Source organism: Triturus cristatus, chromosome 6 (assembly GCF_964204655.1).
Source record: "Triturus cristatus chromosome 6, aTriCri1.1, whole genome shotgun sequence".
Classification (NCBI taxonomy): domain Eukaryota; kingdom Metazoa; phylum Chordata; class Amphibia; order Caudata; family Salamandridae; genus Triturus; species Triturus cristatus.
The window spans coordinates 1,580,910,245-1,580,930,599 of NC_140589.1; the positions used below are offsets into that span (position 1 = coordinate 1,580,910,245).

The window sequence follows — 20,355 nt, forward strand, 5'->3', positions numbered from 1 at the left end:
GTTGGTGGCCTTCTGAGCTAGGTGTGATCCCCTCTCCGGTATTGGAGCTAAAGAACCTTGGGGTATGGCTTGACCCGGCACTTAGTTTCACCTGCCATACGAAGAAGGTTGCTGCCTCTTGCTTTGGCATCATCAGGAGCATTAGGCCGGTGCTCAAATTTTTTGACGCTAGTACGAGACAGCTGGTGGTCCAGGCCTCGGTTCTATCTAGAATAGACTATGCTAGTGCGCTGCTCGCAGGCACGAACAAGGCTGAACATGCGCGGCTACAACGAGTGCAGAATGCCGCTGCTAGAGCAATATTTGGGTTGCCCAAACGCTGCTCAGTGTCCGGAGTATTATATTCTCTTCACTGGCTACCTGTTGTGCGGCGTATTGAGTTTAAGGTGTTGTGCCTGGCCTTCAAAATTTTGAAGGGCTTGGCCCCCCCTATCCTTATGAATCTCCTTACTCCGTACATTCCTTCTCGCTCGTTGAGATCTTTGGGCCAGAATTTGGCGGTTGTTCCTCGCTTTCGGTTGACCAGGACGGGTGGCCGCGCCTTTCGAGTGGTAGCTGCCCAGCTCTGGAATGCTCTTCCCGCTGAGATCCGTGCTGTGGATAATCTAACCAGGTTTAGAGGGGCTATTAAAACGTTTCTTTTTAATAAATCAAAGTAATTCCACTATACACTGTGTTGTTGTGTTCACCTTTGGCGCCAGGACGCCCCTTTGCTGGGGCAGCTGTGCGCGGTACAAAAATCAGTAACATAACATAACATAACATAACATTGGGTGCTAGTACACAGTTAGATAGATTCATCACTATGTTGTTTACAACGGGTTCCTGCCTCGGCTGCGGGTTATCCGTGGAGAGAACATGGGCCATTGCTGTCCTTGATTGTAACCCTGCCTTGCACGCCCTCTGCCTCTCTGACCTCCCCCTCTGTTGCCTCTGTTGGTCTGTCCTAAAAAAGAGCGTACCAAAGCCCCCAAGTCCTCGTTTGGATTTAATCTGAGGATCAAAACTCACTCCCCCTTGATTAGATAGTGGTGCACTCTCTTCCTCTTCACTAGAGGTATTTGAGGGTAGTAGGACTATAATTTTCTGGATAGAATACCAGTAGCAGAAGAGATACAATTATTCCCTCGAAGCTTTTTTGGGTCCTAAGCTACAATAAAAGTCATATCCCTCTTTAGTGCCTAGCCTTGTTTGATATATTGATTACTGAGTGGAGGGCGGTTTGGCACATACCCTCTATAGCTCCTTATTGTAATGAAATGTAGGCTTCCAACAACTGTTCCCTGCATGTGTAGAAGAAAAGAGCCTTGCTCTCAAAAGTTAAATTCACAAAGATATTTCTTTGAGTAATTTTGTCTTCGATCAGCGGTGTGAATTAGCCCTGCATTTCAAGTCCGGATTTGCAAAGCATTTCTTCTTTGGCAAACTCAAGACATAGGTTTTGTTTATTCATACATTTTTGATTAGTAAGACATGCTTAGTGTTAGAAATGGGGGTCTCTAGTTGGCAGAGGTAGGTTCCTTTGTCCAAACAGGGACCCTTGCTTCTAGTCAAGGTAAGGGGGATACACTCCTAAAATAACCCCTGCTCACCCCCTTGGTAGCTTGGCACGAGCAGAGAGGCTTATCTCAGAGGAAGTGTGTAAAGCACTTGTGAACACATACAGTAATACATGAAAGCACTACAAATGGACACCACACCAGTTTAGAAAAATAAGTAATCTTTATCTAAACCAAAACAAGCCCAAACGACAAAAATCCACAATGCTGTATTAAAAATAAGACTTTCAAATGGTAGAAATAGTTCAGTTCAATGCCAATTTAAAATGCGACACTTCTCTCAAAAGTACCTTAGATGCGTCATGCAAAACAAACAAAATGGCCACAGGGAAGGTGATGCTTCGGTTCCTTACACTCAGGGGAGGTGATGAGTTGGTTCTTTACTGCAGCGCAGGGGAGGTGATGCATCGATTCCTTACTGCGTGGGGAGCTGATGCATCTGTTTCTTACTGCAGCCCCCAACGATGCGACAGTATTGGCCCCTCGATGCGATGCATCGATCCGGTATGATGCGTGGTTTCATGCAGCCGCACAGCAGGCTTGCGTTGGAATCAGTTCGGCGATCTCGGACTTCGGAGATCATTACACCTAATGTGTCGTGTGGCGATTTCTCGAGCCACGGCAGGCACCGCAACTGTTTCTTTGGTGATGCATTGGAAACAGGTAAGGATGTGCCACGCTTCTTCTATGTTGCGTTGATTTTCCAGCTCCCAGCGACAAACAGTCTCCAGAGGTTCTAAACAGCAGCAGCAGGCACCTCTTTGCAGGTTGGAATTCCCAGCAAGGAAATTCGGGGGAGCTGGTGGTGAAGTATTTGTATCCCTGAGACTTCAGAACAGGAGGCAAGCTCAGTTTCAAGCCCTTGGAGATCGTCCTCAAGATGACAAAGCAAACAGCAAAATCCTATTCTCCTTTCCTTGACAGCAAGCAGCCACTGCAGGACAACCCCAGACAGCAAACAGCAAAGGAGCAGTATTGCTCCTCAGCTTCTCTGGCTCTTCTCCTTGGCAAAGGTTTCTCTTGATTCCCAGAAGGTGATCTAAAAGTCTGGGGTCTGGGCCCCACTTTTTATACACACAAATCCTTTGTTCTCTGAAGGCAGAGAGTGTCTGTACCCAGCCAAAACCAGTTCTGTCCTCACTGGTGCAGCTTCCTGGCAGGAGGTGGAGACAGCATCGGTTTTTTTATATTTCTTTTTATTAAACAGTTTCGACAAAAATCACATCAATTGATTACAAGCAAGCGACTTCATCGTTTCTTATTACCATCGTTAACATTTCAATATAGGTCACAGTTATTGTACTGGTTAAATCAAGGGGTTTCAAGAGTTTCAGTGTTGATCTGTCTGCAAGGTGGGAGACAGATGTCACCTCTGTAGTGATTCCCACACCTTTCTCAATTTCCCAGGGCACCCTCTGGCCACGTAGACTGACTTTTCTCTATACATGCACCAGTCTAGGTCCTCTTTCCACCTCCTCAATTGGGGCGGCTGGTTTGCTCCCCGCTGCTGTGCAATGTTCCTTTTTGCAATCATGGATGCTAACGTTGCCCATTGTGTAGTGTACGTGTTGAGATCTGTAGGCTCCCAGACATTTAGAATACACCTTCGAGCCTCTGGCTGCATGTCTACCCCCAGTACTTCCTGTAGTGTGTGGTGGATGTCCCTCCAATACGTTTGAATCTGCTGGCAGTTCCACAAGATGTGGATGAAGGTCCCTGTTTCCCCACACCCTCTCCTACACTCTTCAGTCTCTGCCTTTCCCATTCGGACCAGGCAAGGCCCTGTGACATAAATCCTGTGTAATATCTTGAGCTGCACTAATCTCAGCCTGGCCTGGATTGCCACTTCCCGCGGGGAAGAGACCGCCTCTTTCCAGTCCTCGTCATCAAGTTCTAAGCCATCACTATTCCATTTCTCCCTGAGGACCTGTAGTGGATCTGCCATGTTATTGATTAGTTTCCTATATAAGAGAGAAATGGTCTTTTCCGGGAGGTGCCCGTCTAGCACTCTATCCTACAGGAGGGAGGCTTCCGGAAGTGTTGTGTTGGTATGTGAGTGAACAATGCATGTCAGATTTGGAGATATTGATAATACTCAGTGTCTGCCAAGCTGTACTGTTCTTTAAGTGAAGTGAAAGGGAGAACCGTCCTCTCCCCCAAGACATCTTTGATTTGTGAGATCCCTATGAGGTCCCATTTATCGAAGCCCTTGGTTTTCCAGAGGCTCCCCAGTTTCTCAGAGTTCCACAGTGGAGTAGCCAGAGTGAGCTTATTGTCCCATTTCAGGTGTTTATTTGGCCGCATGCCATACTTGGATTGAGTGTGCAGAAGGACCAGTTAGTGGGATTCTACGGGGTCTGGTGTATACCGCTCTGCTGTAATCTCCCCCTGGGAGCAACCATCTATCCATGGCGTACCCGGGATCGTCTGGGCGGCCATAGGTCTCGTGGCTGATAGCCGCAAGTTGGGATGCCCAATAATATTTCTTTAGGTCAGGAAGACTAATGCCCCCATTGTACCAGTTAAGAGTTAACTTGGAAAACACAATGCGGGGCCTGCCGTCCCAGAGAAGTTCCCTTTGGAGACTCTCTATTTCTTTAAAGTAGGATGCTGATACAGGATCCATTGTGTTTTGAAGAGCATACAGAAAACGAGGCAGGGCCATCATTTTGAAAAGGACCTCCCTGCCTAACATCGAAAGGGGAAGGGACCTCCGGTGTGTGACATCGCTCTTAAGCCTCTGTATGGGTGGACCCTGATTGCGGGCAAAGCGGAGCTTCGAATCCAGCGTCACATAGATGCCAAGGTATCGGAAGCCTTCTGGTGCAATCTGGACCGGGCAGTTTCGCGGTATGATGGGTGGGTCACCTTGAAGGACATAAATGACTTACTTGGACCAGTTTACAGTGAATCTCGAATATTTCCCGAATATCGCCAGTATGTCGAGGAGACCAATCAATGATGCTCTAGGAGAAGTTATGTAGAGGAGAATATCATCTGCATATAAGGATATCTTGTCCTCCCAGTCCAAGGACCACCGCATTCCACGGATCACTTGGTCTTGCCTGATCCAGGCCGCTAGTGCTTCCAGTGCCAACGCAAAGAGAAGCGGAGACAGGGGGCAGCCCTGGCATGTACCCCTGCTCAGCTGGAAATCTGGAGATTTGTGGTTGTTCACTACCACTCGGGCGAACCCAGCTCGTGAATTCCGGACCAAACCCTAGTTTATTTAAAACCGTGAATAAATAGGGCCACTCAAGCATATCGAATACCATGGTGGCATCCAACGATACAAGTGCAGCCGGCTCCAGTATGGTGGGTGTTCTGCTGAGTACTCCATGTAGTCGGCGCAGGTTAAGAGCAGTATTACGATGAGGCATAAAGCCCGATTGGTCAGGGTGAACTAGAGTGTTGATGACTTTGATCAGACATGCTGCCAGCAATTTCGCGAGGACCTTAGGCTTCACGTTTAATAGCGATATTGGTCAGTAGGATGCACAGCTGGTCCTGGGTTTGCCTTCTTTATATATGACAACTATGTTGGCCACTCGTTGATCATACGGGAGCATTCTCTTATCTCTACTTTCCGTCAACATAGAGCGGATATAGGGGGCAAGCTTGTTTGACCTCAATTTATATAATCCAATGAGGATGCCATTGGGCCCTGTCGCCTTCCCTGAGTTCACTCCCCTGATTGCCTGTGCCACTTCATCGTCAGTTAGTGGGGATTCCAGATACTTCCTATTGTCGTCTGAGAGTGTGGGTAGCCTAATGTCCTTAAGCAGCTCGCCGTTCTCGTCTTCAGAGAACCCGCCGGCCGTGCTATACATCGTATGGTAATAATCTGCAAACGTATCCGCTATGGCCTGCGGTTCTGTTATGGGGATGGAGTCTCCTCCCTGTAATTCGGGCACAAGGCATGACGCCCACTCTCTTCTATCCAGCCACGCTATCAGCCTTCCTGCCTTATCCCCATGCTCATATATCCTGCTCTGGACCTCTCTACTCTGAGCCCTGGCTCTATCCCTGGCGATGCTATTAAACTCATCTTCCCTCAGCTTCAGGAGGTGAAGTTTTTCAGGGGTTACTGCTTGGGCTAATTCTTCTTCCGACTTCAATACTGCATCCTCTGCCTTCTCAAGATCTGCCTGCCTTTCCTTCTTTTTCCCAGCAATCAGGGAGAGCGTTTCTCCCCGGATAACTGTTTTGTATGCCTCCCACAGGGTCCGGGCGGAATCAACCGTGCCCTCATTTTCTTGAAAATAATTATCGGTGGCTTTGGCAATGTTCTGCCGGGTGGTCGGGTCTTTCAAATACCATGGGTTAATAGGGGCTACTCTTCCGATGGTCGTGCGATCAAGCTCCACTCTCATCCAGACAGGCGAATGATCTGAGATGCCCCGCCCCAGATGACAAATCTCTCGGATAGCGTGCGCCTGTGCCGCAGGTACGAGAATGTAGTCAATGCGTGAAAGACTACGATGTGTGCCTGATAAGTGCTTGTATTGTGCCCTTTCTGGGTTGTGTGTCCGCCATCCGTCCACTAACCCCACGGATTCTAGAAAGTCTGACAGCCATCTCTGAGCGAGTCTAATGTCACATGGTGGATATCAGTCTAGCTCACCGGACATTACTGCATTGAAGTCTCCTCCCATTATCAGGAGGCCCATCGGAAATGATAGGAAAATTGTACCCACGTCTTAGAATATGTCTGTCTGGAGGCTGGGTGGAATGTAAACGAACGTGGCTGTCTTCCCTTTGGCCCAAGACCCCAATATATCTACCTCGTGTGTCTGACCAAGTGGCCTGTATTGTGAAGGGGAATGAATTCTTAATTAGTATGCCAACCCTTCGTGACCCAGAGGTGAATACTGCGTGTGCTACTAGGAGACAGCATAGTTGAAGGAAGACCAGGCCCATTCAGGTGAAAAAGAAATCTCCTCCCCCTACTCTAACTGCAGCCCTGGTCTATTCTTCCCAGCCCTGACTCATCAGACTTCTGGAGCTGCAGCCCCTCTCCAGCACCTGTCATCCAAAAGCCAGACATGCAATACACAAACCTAGCAGAGGCACACTGGATGGTTTGGCAAGAAAATACATACTTTCTAAAAGAGTTTTTTTCAAAAACAGAATGTGAAAATCACCCTCACTAAAAGATGCATTTTAACATTCTGAGTTCAGGCATACTAAACTTTATTTTTCTACCTTGTTCCCAGGGCCAGTTATGTTTATAACATGTTATAAACAAACTCCCCATTCTGTCCTATGGGAACAGGTAGCTTTGCAATAGTGAAAAACGAAATTGGCAGTAATTTACTATCAGGACATGCCACACACATCAGGGCATGTCCTACCTTTAACATACAGTGCACCCTGCTTGCAGGGGTACTTTCGGCCTACCTAGGGGTGACTAATATGTAGAAAAGGGAAGGTTTGGGGACTGGCAAGTGTGTGCACTTGCCAAGTCCACATGGCAGTCCCAGACTGCACACAGGCTTTGCAATGGCAGGCCAGAGTTACCTTTTACAGGCTGCTTCTGTGGGTGGCACAATCAGTGCTGCAGCCCACCAGCAGCATTTGATTTGCAGGCCCTGGGCACACACAGTGCACTATACTAGGGTTTGACAAGTAAATCACATATGTCAATCATGGAATCACTAATCCATAACAGCAATTTATAAAGGGAGCACTTGCACTTTGGCACTGAATAGCAGTGGCAAAGTGCCCAAAGCATCTAGACCAGCAAAACAGAGTCCAGCACACAGCAAAAACACAAGAGGCAACAGCAACAAATGGAAGGGAGACCCACATTAATGGTGCCAGTTCTAACACTTAGGCAAAAAGAGCTTTAAGAATCAGGACTGCAAGTAAGCATGTCATACACATTGGCTTCCATGAGAATATGTGTGTCAATAATGAGCATAAGCACATGCATTTTTTAGGAAAAACTAATTCTTTAAAAGAAACACAATTATTTCCCATGGAAAAATCAGTTTTTTTTTTGTATCCTCACTAATGGAAGTGTGCCATTTTGGTTCCCACCCTGGAAAGGCATTGACTACTGCCTTTTGCATGAGCACTTTGTGAATATTTACAAATGCTCAAGATTTGAGTGCCATTACATTTATTTTCTCATCCCTCCCGTAAAACACCTTTTCCTGATCCTAATCTTGAAAATCAGAAATGTGCAACCACAAGTTTCTAACTTTGCATGCTTGCAGGTTTCAACTTCTTGCAATTCACAAAGGATTCCAAGGCTACACAAAGAAACTTAGAACAGTCACAGGTGTTCATGAATACAGCCCTGATGTTTTTCTAAATTCCTCTTTACTCACCTGCTGAGACATTTTATTTTATGCACAACTACACTTACTGGACAGTTGTGTATTGTGTAATGCCTTCTCATGTGTGCAGAAGCATCTAGCAGCTAAAAAGCAGGAGCAGATGACTTTGAGGACCACAACTAACTTAAGATTTTCAATAGGTTAAAAAGTGAATGACGGTGATGTTTTTAAGCTTGGAATTCTGAATAACATCATACACAAATTGAGCTTCGCTCTCATTGTCCATTTGATGTCATGCAAAACCAGTTGGTAAAAAACTTCTCAGTCATTCACTGTTAACCACCTCTAATTCTAGATGTAATTCACTTACCATGAAGTGTTACACTCCACCAATCTTTTATTGGTAAAGAGTCAGTGCATTCCTAAGAATAATTGGTAATAACCTGGAAACTATGGGGCCAGATTTACAAGAAACGGACGCATCTGTACAGATGCGTCAGTTTCCCTGCACCTCCTTGCAAAACCCTTGCGCCACCATGGATGCGCAGTATTTACAATATGGCGCAACATGGCGCAAGGATTGACAGATGCGTCAGAAATTCTGACGCATCTGTTCGCGCAAAAGTTATGCATTACTGAAGTTGTGTCGCAAGCACGATGCAACTCCAGCAAGGCATGGGGAGGGCTATACTTACTGTGTTGCGTCACTCCTTATGCCTTCTCCAAGCAGGCTACGTTTCTGACTCAGTGGCATCCAAGAATTGGCGCAGTGAAATCTTGTAGATTTCACTGCGTCACTTCTATGAAGCTTTCCTACGTGGGAACGCCCACCCTGCCTATATTATACATGACACAGGTATAATGTGGCACAGGGCTTTACAAGATGACGCATCTCCCTGGATGCATAATGTTGTAAATGGACCACAACATTTATGTAGCCGCTGCGTCACGAAAGTGACACTACGTGACGTAAAAATGAAGCAAGGGGCTTGTAAATCTGACCCTTGATGGTTTATACTCCATTAAGAACCAAGCGAAATGCAGCATTATGAGCGAAATGTTTACAAAAGTAATAGCAATTTGCAGAGATTGCCTCTCTAATTCCCATTGATTCAGGACTCTTTATTGCAATGAGCATGACACAATATTACAATGAATCACCAACAGTAATTCCTAGCGATAATAACTGTTGGGACTTGGCTCATTAGTAGAAGTAAGTAGGTTCCTACCACTAATAATAAGGCCGCAATCACAATATAAGACCCAGTCAAAGTCTCAATAAACTATTCCCTTGCTCTACCTCTGGTAGCTGGCTGAGAGCAGGCAAGCTTAACTGAGAAGACAGCTGTGAAAAGCATTTAAAAACACCAATACATTAAATAAGTAACACACAATAAAAATCCAACACCAATTTATAAAAATAGGAAATATTTTTATGATTAAAATGACATTAAAATAACACAAAAAAACAATGTAGGGAACCAGAGATATGATATTTTTAAGGCTAAAAGTAAAATTAGCGCTTAGAATCAAATAGCGCAGTCCTACGTCTCGGACATCGGTCTTCTCACCGTAGCCAGGCTTTTCTGGGGGGGATTGATACATGTATTCCCTAATGGGAATATTCTGCTATCTATACTCATTTTGGGATTTACCTTGAATGTATTCAGTCTCCTCAAGAATTGACATGATGTTGTTCTTGGCTTATGTGTAAAAATTAATTTTGTTATACATTAAAATTTTCTAAGATGGTATTTGAATTTTGTGTATGAATTGATCTCTGGTCCTTATCCTGTGAAAAAATAGAATCCTGCTGTATTGATGTTGAAACTAATTGTGGTTTAATACTTATTGTTATAAATTTTGGAGTGCCGGGAATTCGTTCAATCATATTGTCTTACATGTGGACCTTGAGTCTAAGTGTTTTCCTTGCACCTATGGTGGTGAGGTGCTAGTAATCCTGAGTGGCACCACGACTTTTCTAATTACGTGCTCATGTACACCAACTTGCTTTTCTAACTTGTTAGCCCTGAACAATTTCAGATCTCTTTTGATGTGCGACTCAGTTATACACTGCTAACTTTGTTTTTGTGCATAATTTTCTTAATTGTATTGATGTATCCTGTAATGTTTACATTCTGGCAGCTATTGAGTAACTACAGTTTCGCAATGTTCTCTGTCTGGTGGAATGTATACCTGAACTAATTTTTTGCTGTCTTCATTTACCAGGTACCATTTCTGTCAACACTCTTCGCACACCCTACACCGCACCTGGAGAAAGTGAGATCCTAGATCTTGATGACGACCTATATCTGGGAGGCCTACCAGAAAACAAATTAGGCCTGGTATTCCCAACAGAGGTGTGGACGGCTCTGTTGAACTATGGCTACGTTGGGTGCATCAGAGACTTGTTCATTGATGGCCAAAGCAAAGACATTCGACAAATGGCTGATATACAAAATACAGCTGGCGTGAAGCCAACATGCTCGAGAGAAACAGCAAAACCTTGCCTGAGCGTACCTTGTAAAAACAATGGAGCCTGCAGGGATGGGTGGAACCGATATGTCTGTGATTGTTCTGGTACTGGTTTTCTGGGACGATCTTGTGAGCGAGGTATGTTCTGTTATGTCATCTTGGCTTGCAACTTCATGAGTATGTGATAAGGTGTTCATGTTGTCGTTCTTTTAGATTTTTTTAAATTTTGTAATTGTTTGGACAATGTATAGAGTAACACACAAAAATGTGATTTATACAAATGTTTTGTATGTGTTATATTTAAGTATTTGCTTTAGAGAATATCTAAGGTATACTACCTGAGACAGCAATACTAAGTGATTGCAGTAGCACAATGACTGAGGTAGCAATCTGCAGCTTAAGATGAATATCTTAGGGCCTTATTACAAGCTTGGCGGTCCTCCTGTAGGACCGCCACCACTGCAGCCATAGAAGCCCATGGAGTTGAATCCGGGGCGGATGGCTGGGCGGTGCTGCAGTGGTCTCATGGTGGCAGCTGTGTTAGTCTCATAGGAGACTCTTAACAGAAGTCTGCCACCATGAGAGTACCTGCAGCACATTCCTGGACTGTGTGACATACATCCATGTTGTTTATGTCACACCATGCTGGAAGGGGTGTGCAAATCCAGGGGATACAACATATTCCCTCCTGCATGCACCCCCTGGCCTTGTTAGGGCCCCCGTAGTTACATATCCAGCATTTTTATCATGGCAGGCTCACCGCCATGAAATGGGCAGTGGAAATGCAACTCTGAATATTATATGCTCGGCAGTGAAGCAGTGGCAAAACCAGCATATTCCTGTCCCTTTCCACTGCGCCAACACTGCAGGATCCTGCATCCCGGCAGGATTGGCGGTCCTGTGTCAGTCCAACCACCACACTTGAAGTACGGCAGGCAGACCCACAGTGGTGGTAGGCGGACCGCCTCCGCATGGACCATGGTACTCGGAATAAGGCCCCTAATATTTTCCCAAACTATTCCTTGCAGACAAATAAGTTTATCACTGACCTATCAGTCTACTTCTCGAGATACTGCATTTTCTAAAAGAAGGATCCTATCCCCATGGATAGTATTAAAGCTTGTTGTTTAACAGGCCAAATATGAAAGAAGGCTTCTGAATTAATATACATAGACATGGGTTAAAATTGCTCTTGATATGTATATTTTAGCAATTTGGGTCTGAATCATGTAAAGTGGGGTTTATTCTCTTCTGTCTTGGAGAGATTCAACTCAGGAGGCGTACGAAGAAATGAATGCTTGCTCCAATGTTGTTGCAGGGTTAAGGGAAATATTGTTTACATACAATTCTGTGTTGTGCACCTGTCCACTATAGAACCTAGCGTAAACTGCCTGTGTGGTGCTGATTCTGGTCTGTAGTTTCCTAATAGATGTGGGTGGATGAGGGGGAATCAGGGATTACATCCATGCTGTTTAAGAGTTTTTTGGCCTCACGTTAAAGCCTTTGACTATCAATCAATCAATCTACCAATCAATCAATCAGGGGGTTCATAGAGTGCGCTACTCACTCGTGAGGGTCTCAAGGTGCTGGGAGGGGGGGGGGGGTGCAGCTCTGGATCAGTCGAAAAGCCAGGTCTTGAGGCACTTCCTGAAGCTGGCAGAGTGAGGGAGCGTCTGATGTTGACTAGGAGCTTATTCCAGGTGTTTGCTGTGACGTAGGAGAAGGCACTTTCATCTGCTCTGGTTCTGGAGATGCGTGGGGTCTCTGCCCAGGTGAGGTCGGCAGAGCGGAGGTTCCTTTTGGGTACGTGGAAGGAGACTCTTACTTTGAGGTATTTGGGTCCGATGTTGTGGAGGGATTTGTAGGCATGAGTGAGTAGCTTAAAGGTCACTCACTTCTCGATGGGAAACCAGTGGAGGTCTCATAGGTGCTGGGTCATGTGCTCGTGTCGTGGGGTTCCAAGGATGAGTCTGGCTGCGGTGTTCTGGATGATTTGGAGCTTGTGTAGCAGTGTTTTGTTGATTCCGGTGTAGAGGGTGTTGCTGTAGTCCAGTCTGCTGGTTATGAGTGCATGGGTGACAGTCTTTCTGCATTTGGGGGGGATCCCCTTGAAGGTCTTGTGGAGGATGTAGAGGGAGTTGAAGCAGGTGGAGGCGACGGCGTTGATCTAATGGGTCACGGTGAGGGAGGAGTCTAGAATGATGCCAAGGTTCTGGGTGTGGTTCGTTGGGGTGGGAGGGCTTCCGGGGGCAGAGGGCCACCAGGAGCTATCGCACGCAGTGGGGGAGGGTCCGAGGATGAGGACCTCTGTCTTCTCCGAGTTTAGTTTTAAGCAGCTGTTGCTCATGCAAGCTGCGACATCTTTCATTCCTTCTTGCAAGCTGATTCTGGTGTCTTCGGGGTTATTTGTGAGGGAGAGGATGAGCTGGGTGTCGTCGGCGTAAGATACTATGCTGAGCCCATGCTGTCTGACGATGGCTAGGGGGCCCTGTAGATGTTGAAAAACGAAGATCCTTGGGGTACTCCGCAGTTTATCTCGGTAGGTTCAGAGAGGAAGGGACGGAGTCTGATCCTTTGGGTTCTGCCGGAGAGAAAGGAGTGGATCCAGTCGAGGGTGGTTTCCCATATACCAGTGTCATGGAGTCTGGCTGCAAGAGTCCGATGGGAGATGGTGTCGAAGGCTGTGGAGAGGTCTAGTAGGATGAGGACCGCAGTGTGGCCCTGGTCAAGTAGCATGCGGATGTCAACGGAGGCGACAAGGAGGGTGGTCTCGGTGCTGTGGTTGCTGCGAAATCCGGACTGGGAGGGTTCGAGGATGATGTTCTCTTCGATGAAGGTGGTCAGTTGGGTGTTGATGAATCTCTCTGGGACTTTTGCCGCAGAAGGGAAGGAGAGAAATGGGCCGGTTTTTCATGTCCGTTGGGATGGCCGAGGGTTTCTTGCGGAGGGGCTTGACCTCTGCCCGCTTCTAGTTGTCTGGGAAGATGCTGGAATTGAGGGAGGCATTGATGGTCCAGTTCAGGAGCTATGGCGGCGGCGGCTCTGTGGTAGATGTGAGGTGGTCAGGGGTCCGTGGGGGCTCCGGCGTGGGTGTTGTTCATGGTCGTAGTGGTGTCTTCAGTGGTGGCAGGTTTCCAGGTGGTAATGGTCGGCTGGTTGTCGGTGGTGAGGAGAGGTGCGGTGTCTTCGAGTCTTGTCACTGAAGTTGTCATAGAGGGCCTTGATTTTCAGGTGGAAGTAGGAGCTGAGCTATGGTTGTGCTCTTGCAAATATAGATGGGAACAGAGTCTCACTGCATGGATGAGCTCTTCCTCTTGGGTCCTGATGCCTGCAGTGGTCTGCAGTTTGTTGCTACATTCATTGGAGGACATCACTATGTATATGTACACTTCCAGGGGATACAAAACACACAACCCTGCCTTCCTGGTCTATAAATTGAGCTTGTGCATGAAGGTTGTTTCTTCACTCACTGAGTTGTCCAACAAGCAATGACAAAGCTAAACATTCAGGATGTTTAGGAGAAGCATTAGGTAATAGTTCTACATCTTTGGGTGGATTGCCCCCTGCTGACCTAGAATAAAAGCCTCATAATGAAGCAGCATCCTGTACTACAATAATATGGAAACAGGGAGGTAACAGGGCCACTTTGTTAAATAAACTGCAATATTAAAGGTAAGCTGTATCCCCAGAAAAGAGTTTAATGTAATGCAGGCAGAAGATGAAGTATGCATTGTAAGTGGTAAGCTTGAAAGGCAGGAGCAGAAAATGTTTGCAAAGAAGTTACTTTAGAAAAAGGGCATTACTTTTCTTGCATTTTTAGGAAAGGATATGTTGGCGCTGGTCTTTTTCAGAACAGAAAACCTGTAAATCCAGTAACATGTTATCATGACAGCAAAGTTAAAAAAAATGGATAGTAATTCTTCCTACATATTTGATATTGCACGAGGGACTATACAGTGAGCCCATTGACACCCTATCTGTATGCCCTATAAATGGAACCATTCTTAAGAATACTTATTGACCACCTTCCTATCAAACCCATTAAACTTCCTAAATTGAATAATAAGGTTAAGGTCTATGTAGACTATGTACTAATGTTTACACAAGACTTAAGACTACATTCCCAAAAATTTAAGACAAAGCAACTATGTCTGGAAAGGTATCTGAATACAATCAATATGTGAGGAATACTGAAATAGAGTAAATACATGAATTATGTGGGCATTAGACTCACACCCAGGTTTTAGACCCTACAAGAGGCTAATTATAAGAACATTCTTAGAGAGTTCAGTTTGTTAGTGGGGAAGCGGAAGAGGATACCCATTTCAATTCTAGTAAGGACTACTATTAATGAAAGGACCTTTCTATTAAAACATTTGCATTTTTTAAGACACTACCTATTTATCTCCCAATAGTCTTTTTTAAACACATAGGTGCCACTATCACAAACTTCATACGAGGACATCATAGAGCAGAAGGTCTAACAGGCATCTGGTATCTTCAACTGTCAGTGGAAAAGGGTGAAAGGACGGGATCTCTCTAATATCCAATTTTACTATTGTGCTGCAATGTGTAGGAGGACTTACAAAATTGATTAAACCTCAGGATAGTACTCCTGTGTTTGTGAAGGCAATTACAAATAAAACACATAACTTAACATATAGTACTCACATCCAAGCACCCCCTCAAGCAAGCCAAATATAAATGTATCTTGTAGTAGCCTGGGCATCCCAGGAAGCCTCTGTCACCCACCTCATCCACTTCCTCCATGATGATAGTTCCTACCTCTCTTTCAGGGTGTCTTCCAGACACTCACATCAATGCCATGATGTGCTTAATGGTGTCTGTTACAAATTATGTGTTAGTTGGTGAGAATGTGAGTCCTTCCCAAATAACAAGCCCAAAATCAATACAAGGAAAGCACAAAAGGTCAATAAACCTGTGCTTGACCACTAGTAGCTACGGCGTTGAGCAGACAGGCTTAACTGAAGGAAAAGTGTGTAAAGTATTTAGCAGTACCAAAATAACTAAAGAGTCAGAACGCAAACAAATCCCACAAACAATTTATAAAAATCAAGAAATGCAATAAGGGGAACTTGAAATCTGAAGCTTGAAAGTTGTAGGACAAAAAGATCCATTACAAAGTAACGCACCAATCAGTCACTGTTCATAGTTGACCAGGGACCTAGATGCAATTTCAGGCCAACTGTGATAAAGCAGAGATCACAATCACCAAGTAGGTCATCCCAGTCAAAGTTTTTACCTTCTGATATAGCCTTATTTGTGGAAGTCAAAATCCTCCAGTGGGGCAAGTTTGCTGGCTGTGTCTGACAATGTCTACTCAAAATTGACACCCTCTGGATGAGGTCTTGTTGAAGCCATTAATTTGGCATGTAAAACTACGGTCAGACAAATTCCACTGTTGCACCTTCCAAAGTCCTCTCTTTATTTTGTGCCTTGTCCAGTCAAACATTGGATGAACAGATGTAATCCTTCTTTTGTACCTCGAAAACCTCCAGTCGGATAGGTCTGGAAGCTGTAGCTAGGCAGGTCGCACCAAAGTCAGATACTTCAGCAGCAAGGATTTGCTGAAGTCTTCTTTTCGGAAGCATGAGTTTCGGACAGGGTCAATTGAATTCTCTCCACTGCCGAGGTAGCGCCTTAGGCGGGAATCCTTAGGTCATTGGTCATGGTCTTCTGGAGGGCAGGAAGTTAAAAAAAATCCCAGTCCCAACTTTTTACAACTTTCTGGAATAGCTTCTCTTGATCACTTCTAAGGCTCCCAGAACATGGGGACAGCCCTCACAATTCATGACCCACTCCAGCAAAGGCCACCAGCATAGGAAAGTCCAGGTTCGTTTCCCTGTAGTCAACTTGTCACTCCAAGAAAAGGTCTATTGTAGCTTTCGAGGTCCCTGTAGACACACAGAAGGTCAGTCAACTACACCTGGAGTCCACTTCTCAGCCATGGATACAAGGGGATGTATGTCCACCTGTTCGGGTTTCCACACCAGTCAAAGACAGAAGGTCCAAAATTCTTCTGTTCTTTTATAAGTCCAGATGTGTTATGAGGAGCTGGGATGAGGCGCCAAGTTGTATAGTTCATTAAACATTGGGTGACTCCTACCCATACCCATAAACCAATCAGAAAAAATCCCAAATGCAAACCTTCTGACTATCAAATTCTGGCGTGGGTACAGCTCTGGGGAGGCAGTGAAGTCTAACTGGGATGCCAGCCCAAGATCTGCTTGCTTGATTCTTTTTTCCAGTCAGGAGACTATGGGTGGCAGCAAAGGGATACCACATGCTATTTGGGGAGCCAGATATTGGCAATCTATCAGTGTCAGCAGAGGGTGTGTAGCAGACTGTGGCATGGCTCAGAGTTTTATTGGCCTGAATAACTGTGGACTACAAGTGGTGGTGTGAATCAACATGCATTAGAAATAACATTCACAAGGGGAGAGGAAACTCTTTAGATGTACAAAATACTGCAGCCAGCTTCAATTATGGGGACTAAGTAAGCACTTTTGGAGTGCCATCTCATATGGTGAGTGTAGATGATGGTCATAATCTTTACTTCAGCCATCTTAAAGCTACTTCTCTGCTAATATTATCAACAATTTCATGTTCATATTCTTGCAGTTTCATTTTACCATCCCTTCAACTATCACATTCTGTTTTCTATTTGTGGATTCCTAGTAACAGTGGGGAGTGGTGAGTGAGTACCAGCTAATCAACCAAGTGGAAGAAAGAACTAAGCAAATCAAGATTTGCACTGACAACTAAGGTTTAGGTCAAACTTTTACATATCACTCTTTTTACTGAAGAGGTACAAGTGGGGCTGTTTGAATGATTGATTAGATAATTTAAAGAGATGAGTTAAAATATGGACCCAAAATGATGATTTGGTCTGGCAAGGGAGCTGGGGGTCTAGATCACGTTTCAGTACATCTGGCAACGGTAACGCTATATGCTTGCGTGATGTGGAGGTGCAACAAGGTTGGGGGTACGAGTGAAGATGTTGGGAAGGGTTTGCTATAGCAACATTGTTCACTGAATCGAAATTTTTTGACTGGTGGCCTGGGGGTTTATAAATCTGTGATTTGCTCGGTAAAGTGGTGACAGACCAATCAGGAAGCTGTGGTACTGCCCCTTTACATTGAACTGTGGGTGTAATGGGCCACTGTTTGAATTGGCCAAGCCTTATGTTGGGTTTGGCCAGTCTGGGTGTGGTGTTGCATCATGTGAAGGTGAGGAAAGGATGATTGAAAGCAGTGCAATGTTTGAAATTGAGAAAGATGCATTATGGAGAACTGTAGAAAGGAGACAGAAACCAGTGCCAGGTGTGGAGGTCTGGGCTGGGAGAACAGTTTCATGTGATATGGATAAAGCAGGATGCTACAGCATCCCCAGCCTACATCAACATGTTAAATACCAGATGAGTTGATGTACGTGCCTGGCTGTTATTTAATGGTCCAGTATCATCACAAAATGTATTACAATAAGAGAGGCAGTTAATCAAAAATTTAAGTGAGCGAAGTTTGGAAATTAGTAGTATTAACACCCTCACTTTATCAGGTGTATGTTTTACATTTTGCATCCTGCAGTACAGACTTGATTCTTTTTTTCTTTTTTTTAAATCTTTTTTTACTAAACAAGCTCATAAGACAGTACACGATTGAGCATATGGGCATGTATACGACTAAGTTAAATTGCTGGCTAGGATACAACATGGAAGGGCTGGTACAATCACAATCATCATAAAATCAATCATAATATTGGATTAACAATTCTATCCAAAACAGTTAAGTGAATTATAACAGGCTCATTGTTTTACATTGCAGAATTGGTGCTTCTATGTCGCATGGGCACTAAGCTTCTCTATGCATTTCTGTAGATGCGCCATGGGTACCATATTTTTTCCCATTTCGTTAAACACCATTTAATTTTGTACACTACTTCTTCCGCTCATTAGCACCAGTACAAATCACTCTCCCACTCTGTCACTGATGGGGGAGGCACACACCCCAGTGCCTGGCGATATTCAGTTTTGCAACTCCTGCCACCAGTAACAACCAAATTTCAGTATACCTAGGCCAATCTTCCTCACCCTTGATCATTAAAAGGAGCCACCGAGCGTCAATACTTTTGACATTATAATCATATCTCTTTTCCAGAACGAATTAATCACAGGGCATTCCCATACGATATGGTAGAAGGAGCCATCCTGCTGGCAGCTCTCTCACGCATAATTTCGCCTGTGTCTCATCCTATTTGTGAAGGTGTATGCGTGGATAATAAGAACGGTGTAGTATCTTAAGCTGTATCAACCTGAATTGTGCACAGAGCTTCTGTCCAGCTGTATCAACCTAAAGCATGTACAGAGCTTCTGTCCACTCTTTGGCTTCCATATTACCTAGGTCATCTACCCAGGCTCTATAAAGGGGAGCTAGAGGGTCTGGTGCATTGTTTATGAGTTTTCAGTATATTGTTGACGTTCCTTTGTCAGGGATGGGTCCACCAACAGCCTGTCTTCCAGAGGGGAGTAATCTGGAATGACCGTGCCCCCCGTTGTATGTGCCTTAGCAGGACGTGCATGAACCTCAAGTAGGGAAACCTTTGAGATGGTGTCAGGCTATATTCCGGCTGTAGTTTCTCCACACATCCCCAAGGTGGTCAATGCCTATAGCCCCTGAATCCTACCAAAGTGGCCACCTCCCTCAGCCAAACTCTGCACAACAGGGGTGTCATGCCAGTCAACCTCTCCTACCATCCCAGCAACCTGTTTGCGTCAATCCAGCACTTAAACACTGCTGTGGTGTGTGCTGGCCAGTCTGGACTTGTCTTTCAGACGTAGAGGAGTGGCTCGTAGTTCCCGCCCGGCATCTGTTCTATAAGTCGGCTCCCCTTTGTCTGCATAGACCTAATCGTTTAGGATCAAAAGTTGTGAGGCCCAGTAGAATAGTTTAACATCAGGGACAGCCAATCCACCCTCATATGGCCCTCTCTGTAACTTGTGTTGGGCTATCCTAGTTGCACCTCCATGCCACAGCAGTGTGTGAAGCTTTTGTGCCACTTGCTTAAAAAAGGTAGGGGGTACCGGGTATCGAGTATTTAGCAAGATGTATAAGAGGCGTGGTAGGGCCATCATTTTATATAGGGTGGCTCTGTCCATCAAGGACAGCGGCAAGGTACGCCAGTGCATTATATCTGTGTGGAGTCTATTCAGCTGGGGGATGAGGTTCCTCTGCAGGAACCATTGATGGTCACGAGTTATCTGAATCCCTAGGTATTTAAAGATATCTACTGTGGTCGTGGCTGCGCATCTCACTGGGACTTTCGGAGGGGGACTCGACAGTGGGAACACCACAGACATGGTCCAGTTTATGGTGTAGCCCAAGTAACTTCCGAATAGTTAGAATTCCTGCAGAACCCTTGCTATGGAAAGGTATGGCTTTGAGAGATACAGAATTATGTTGTTGGCGTATTGAAAGATGCACTCCTCCTAGCCCCCCAGCGCTGTGATGCCCCAAATCAGCGGGTCTATCCTAATCGAGTGTGCCAGAGGCTCCAGCGCTAGAGCAAACAGCAATGGCAACAGAGGCAGCATTGTCTTGTGCCCCTTCGTAGCCGGAAGTGTCTGGATCGCGCTCCATTGACTCTTACTCGAGCTAGTGGGCCCTGGAAGAGCAGTCTTACCCATCCACAGAACTTAGGGCCAAACACAGCCTGGAAAGCACGGCAAATAGATAGGGCCACTCTATACTGTCGAAGACCATCAAGGCGTCCAGTGCCATCAGTGCCGTCTGCTGGGGTGAGAGGTCTTTTGTCAGGTGGAGGACTCTGAAGAGCCTCTGTAGATTGTGGTGGGTGCTTCTGTGTGGCATAAAGCCCGATTGCAAGCACCTTTGCAAGCACCTTTGCTTCCATGTTTAACAGGGAGATTGACCTCTATGAACTACACTGGTCTGGGGGTGTGCCTGCCTTGTGTATAGCTACAATTTTAGCTGTGCGCTGGTCTATAGGCAATTGTCCCT

The 20,355-nt window shown here is 45.5% G+C and overlaps 1 protein-coding gene across 9 annotated transcripts in view; it reads left to right on the forward strand.

The window, feature by feature from the left end:
* Positions 1 to 20,355, forward strand: part of NRXN1 (neurexin 1) — a 1,628,124-nt gene that overhangs the window by 897,061 nt on the left and 710,708 nt on the right. For all 9 annotated transcript variants that reach the window (XM_085612721.1, XM_085612723.1, XM_085612729.1 and 6 more), the window contains one exon: positions 10,073 to 10,456. In XM_085612721.1, the coding sequence (XP_085468847.1) occupies positions 10,073 to 10,456 (384 nt within the window). The remainder of the gene's footprint in view (positions 1 to 10,072; positions 10,457 to 20,355) is intronic.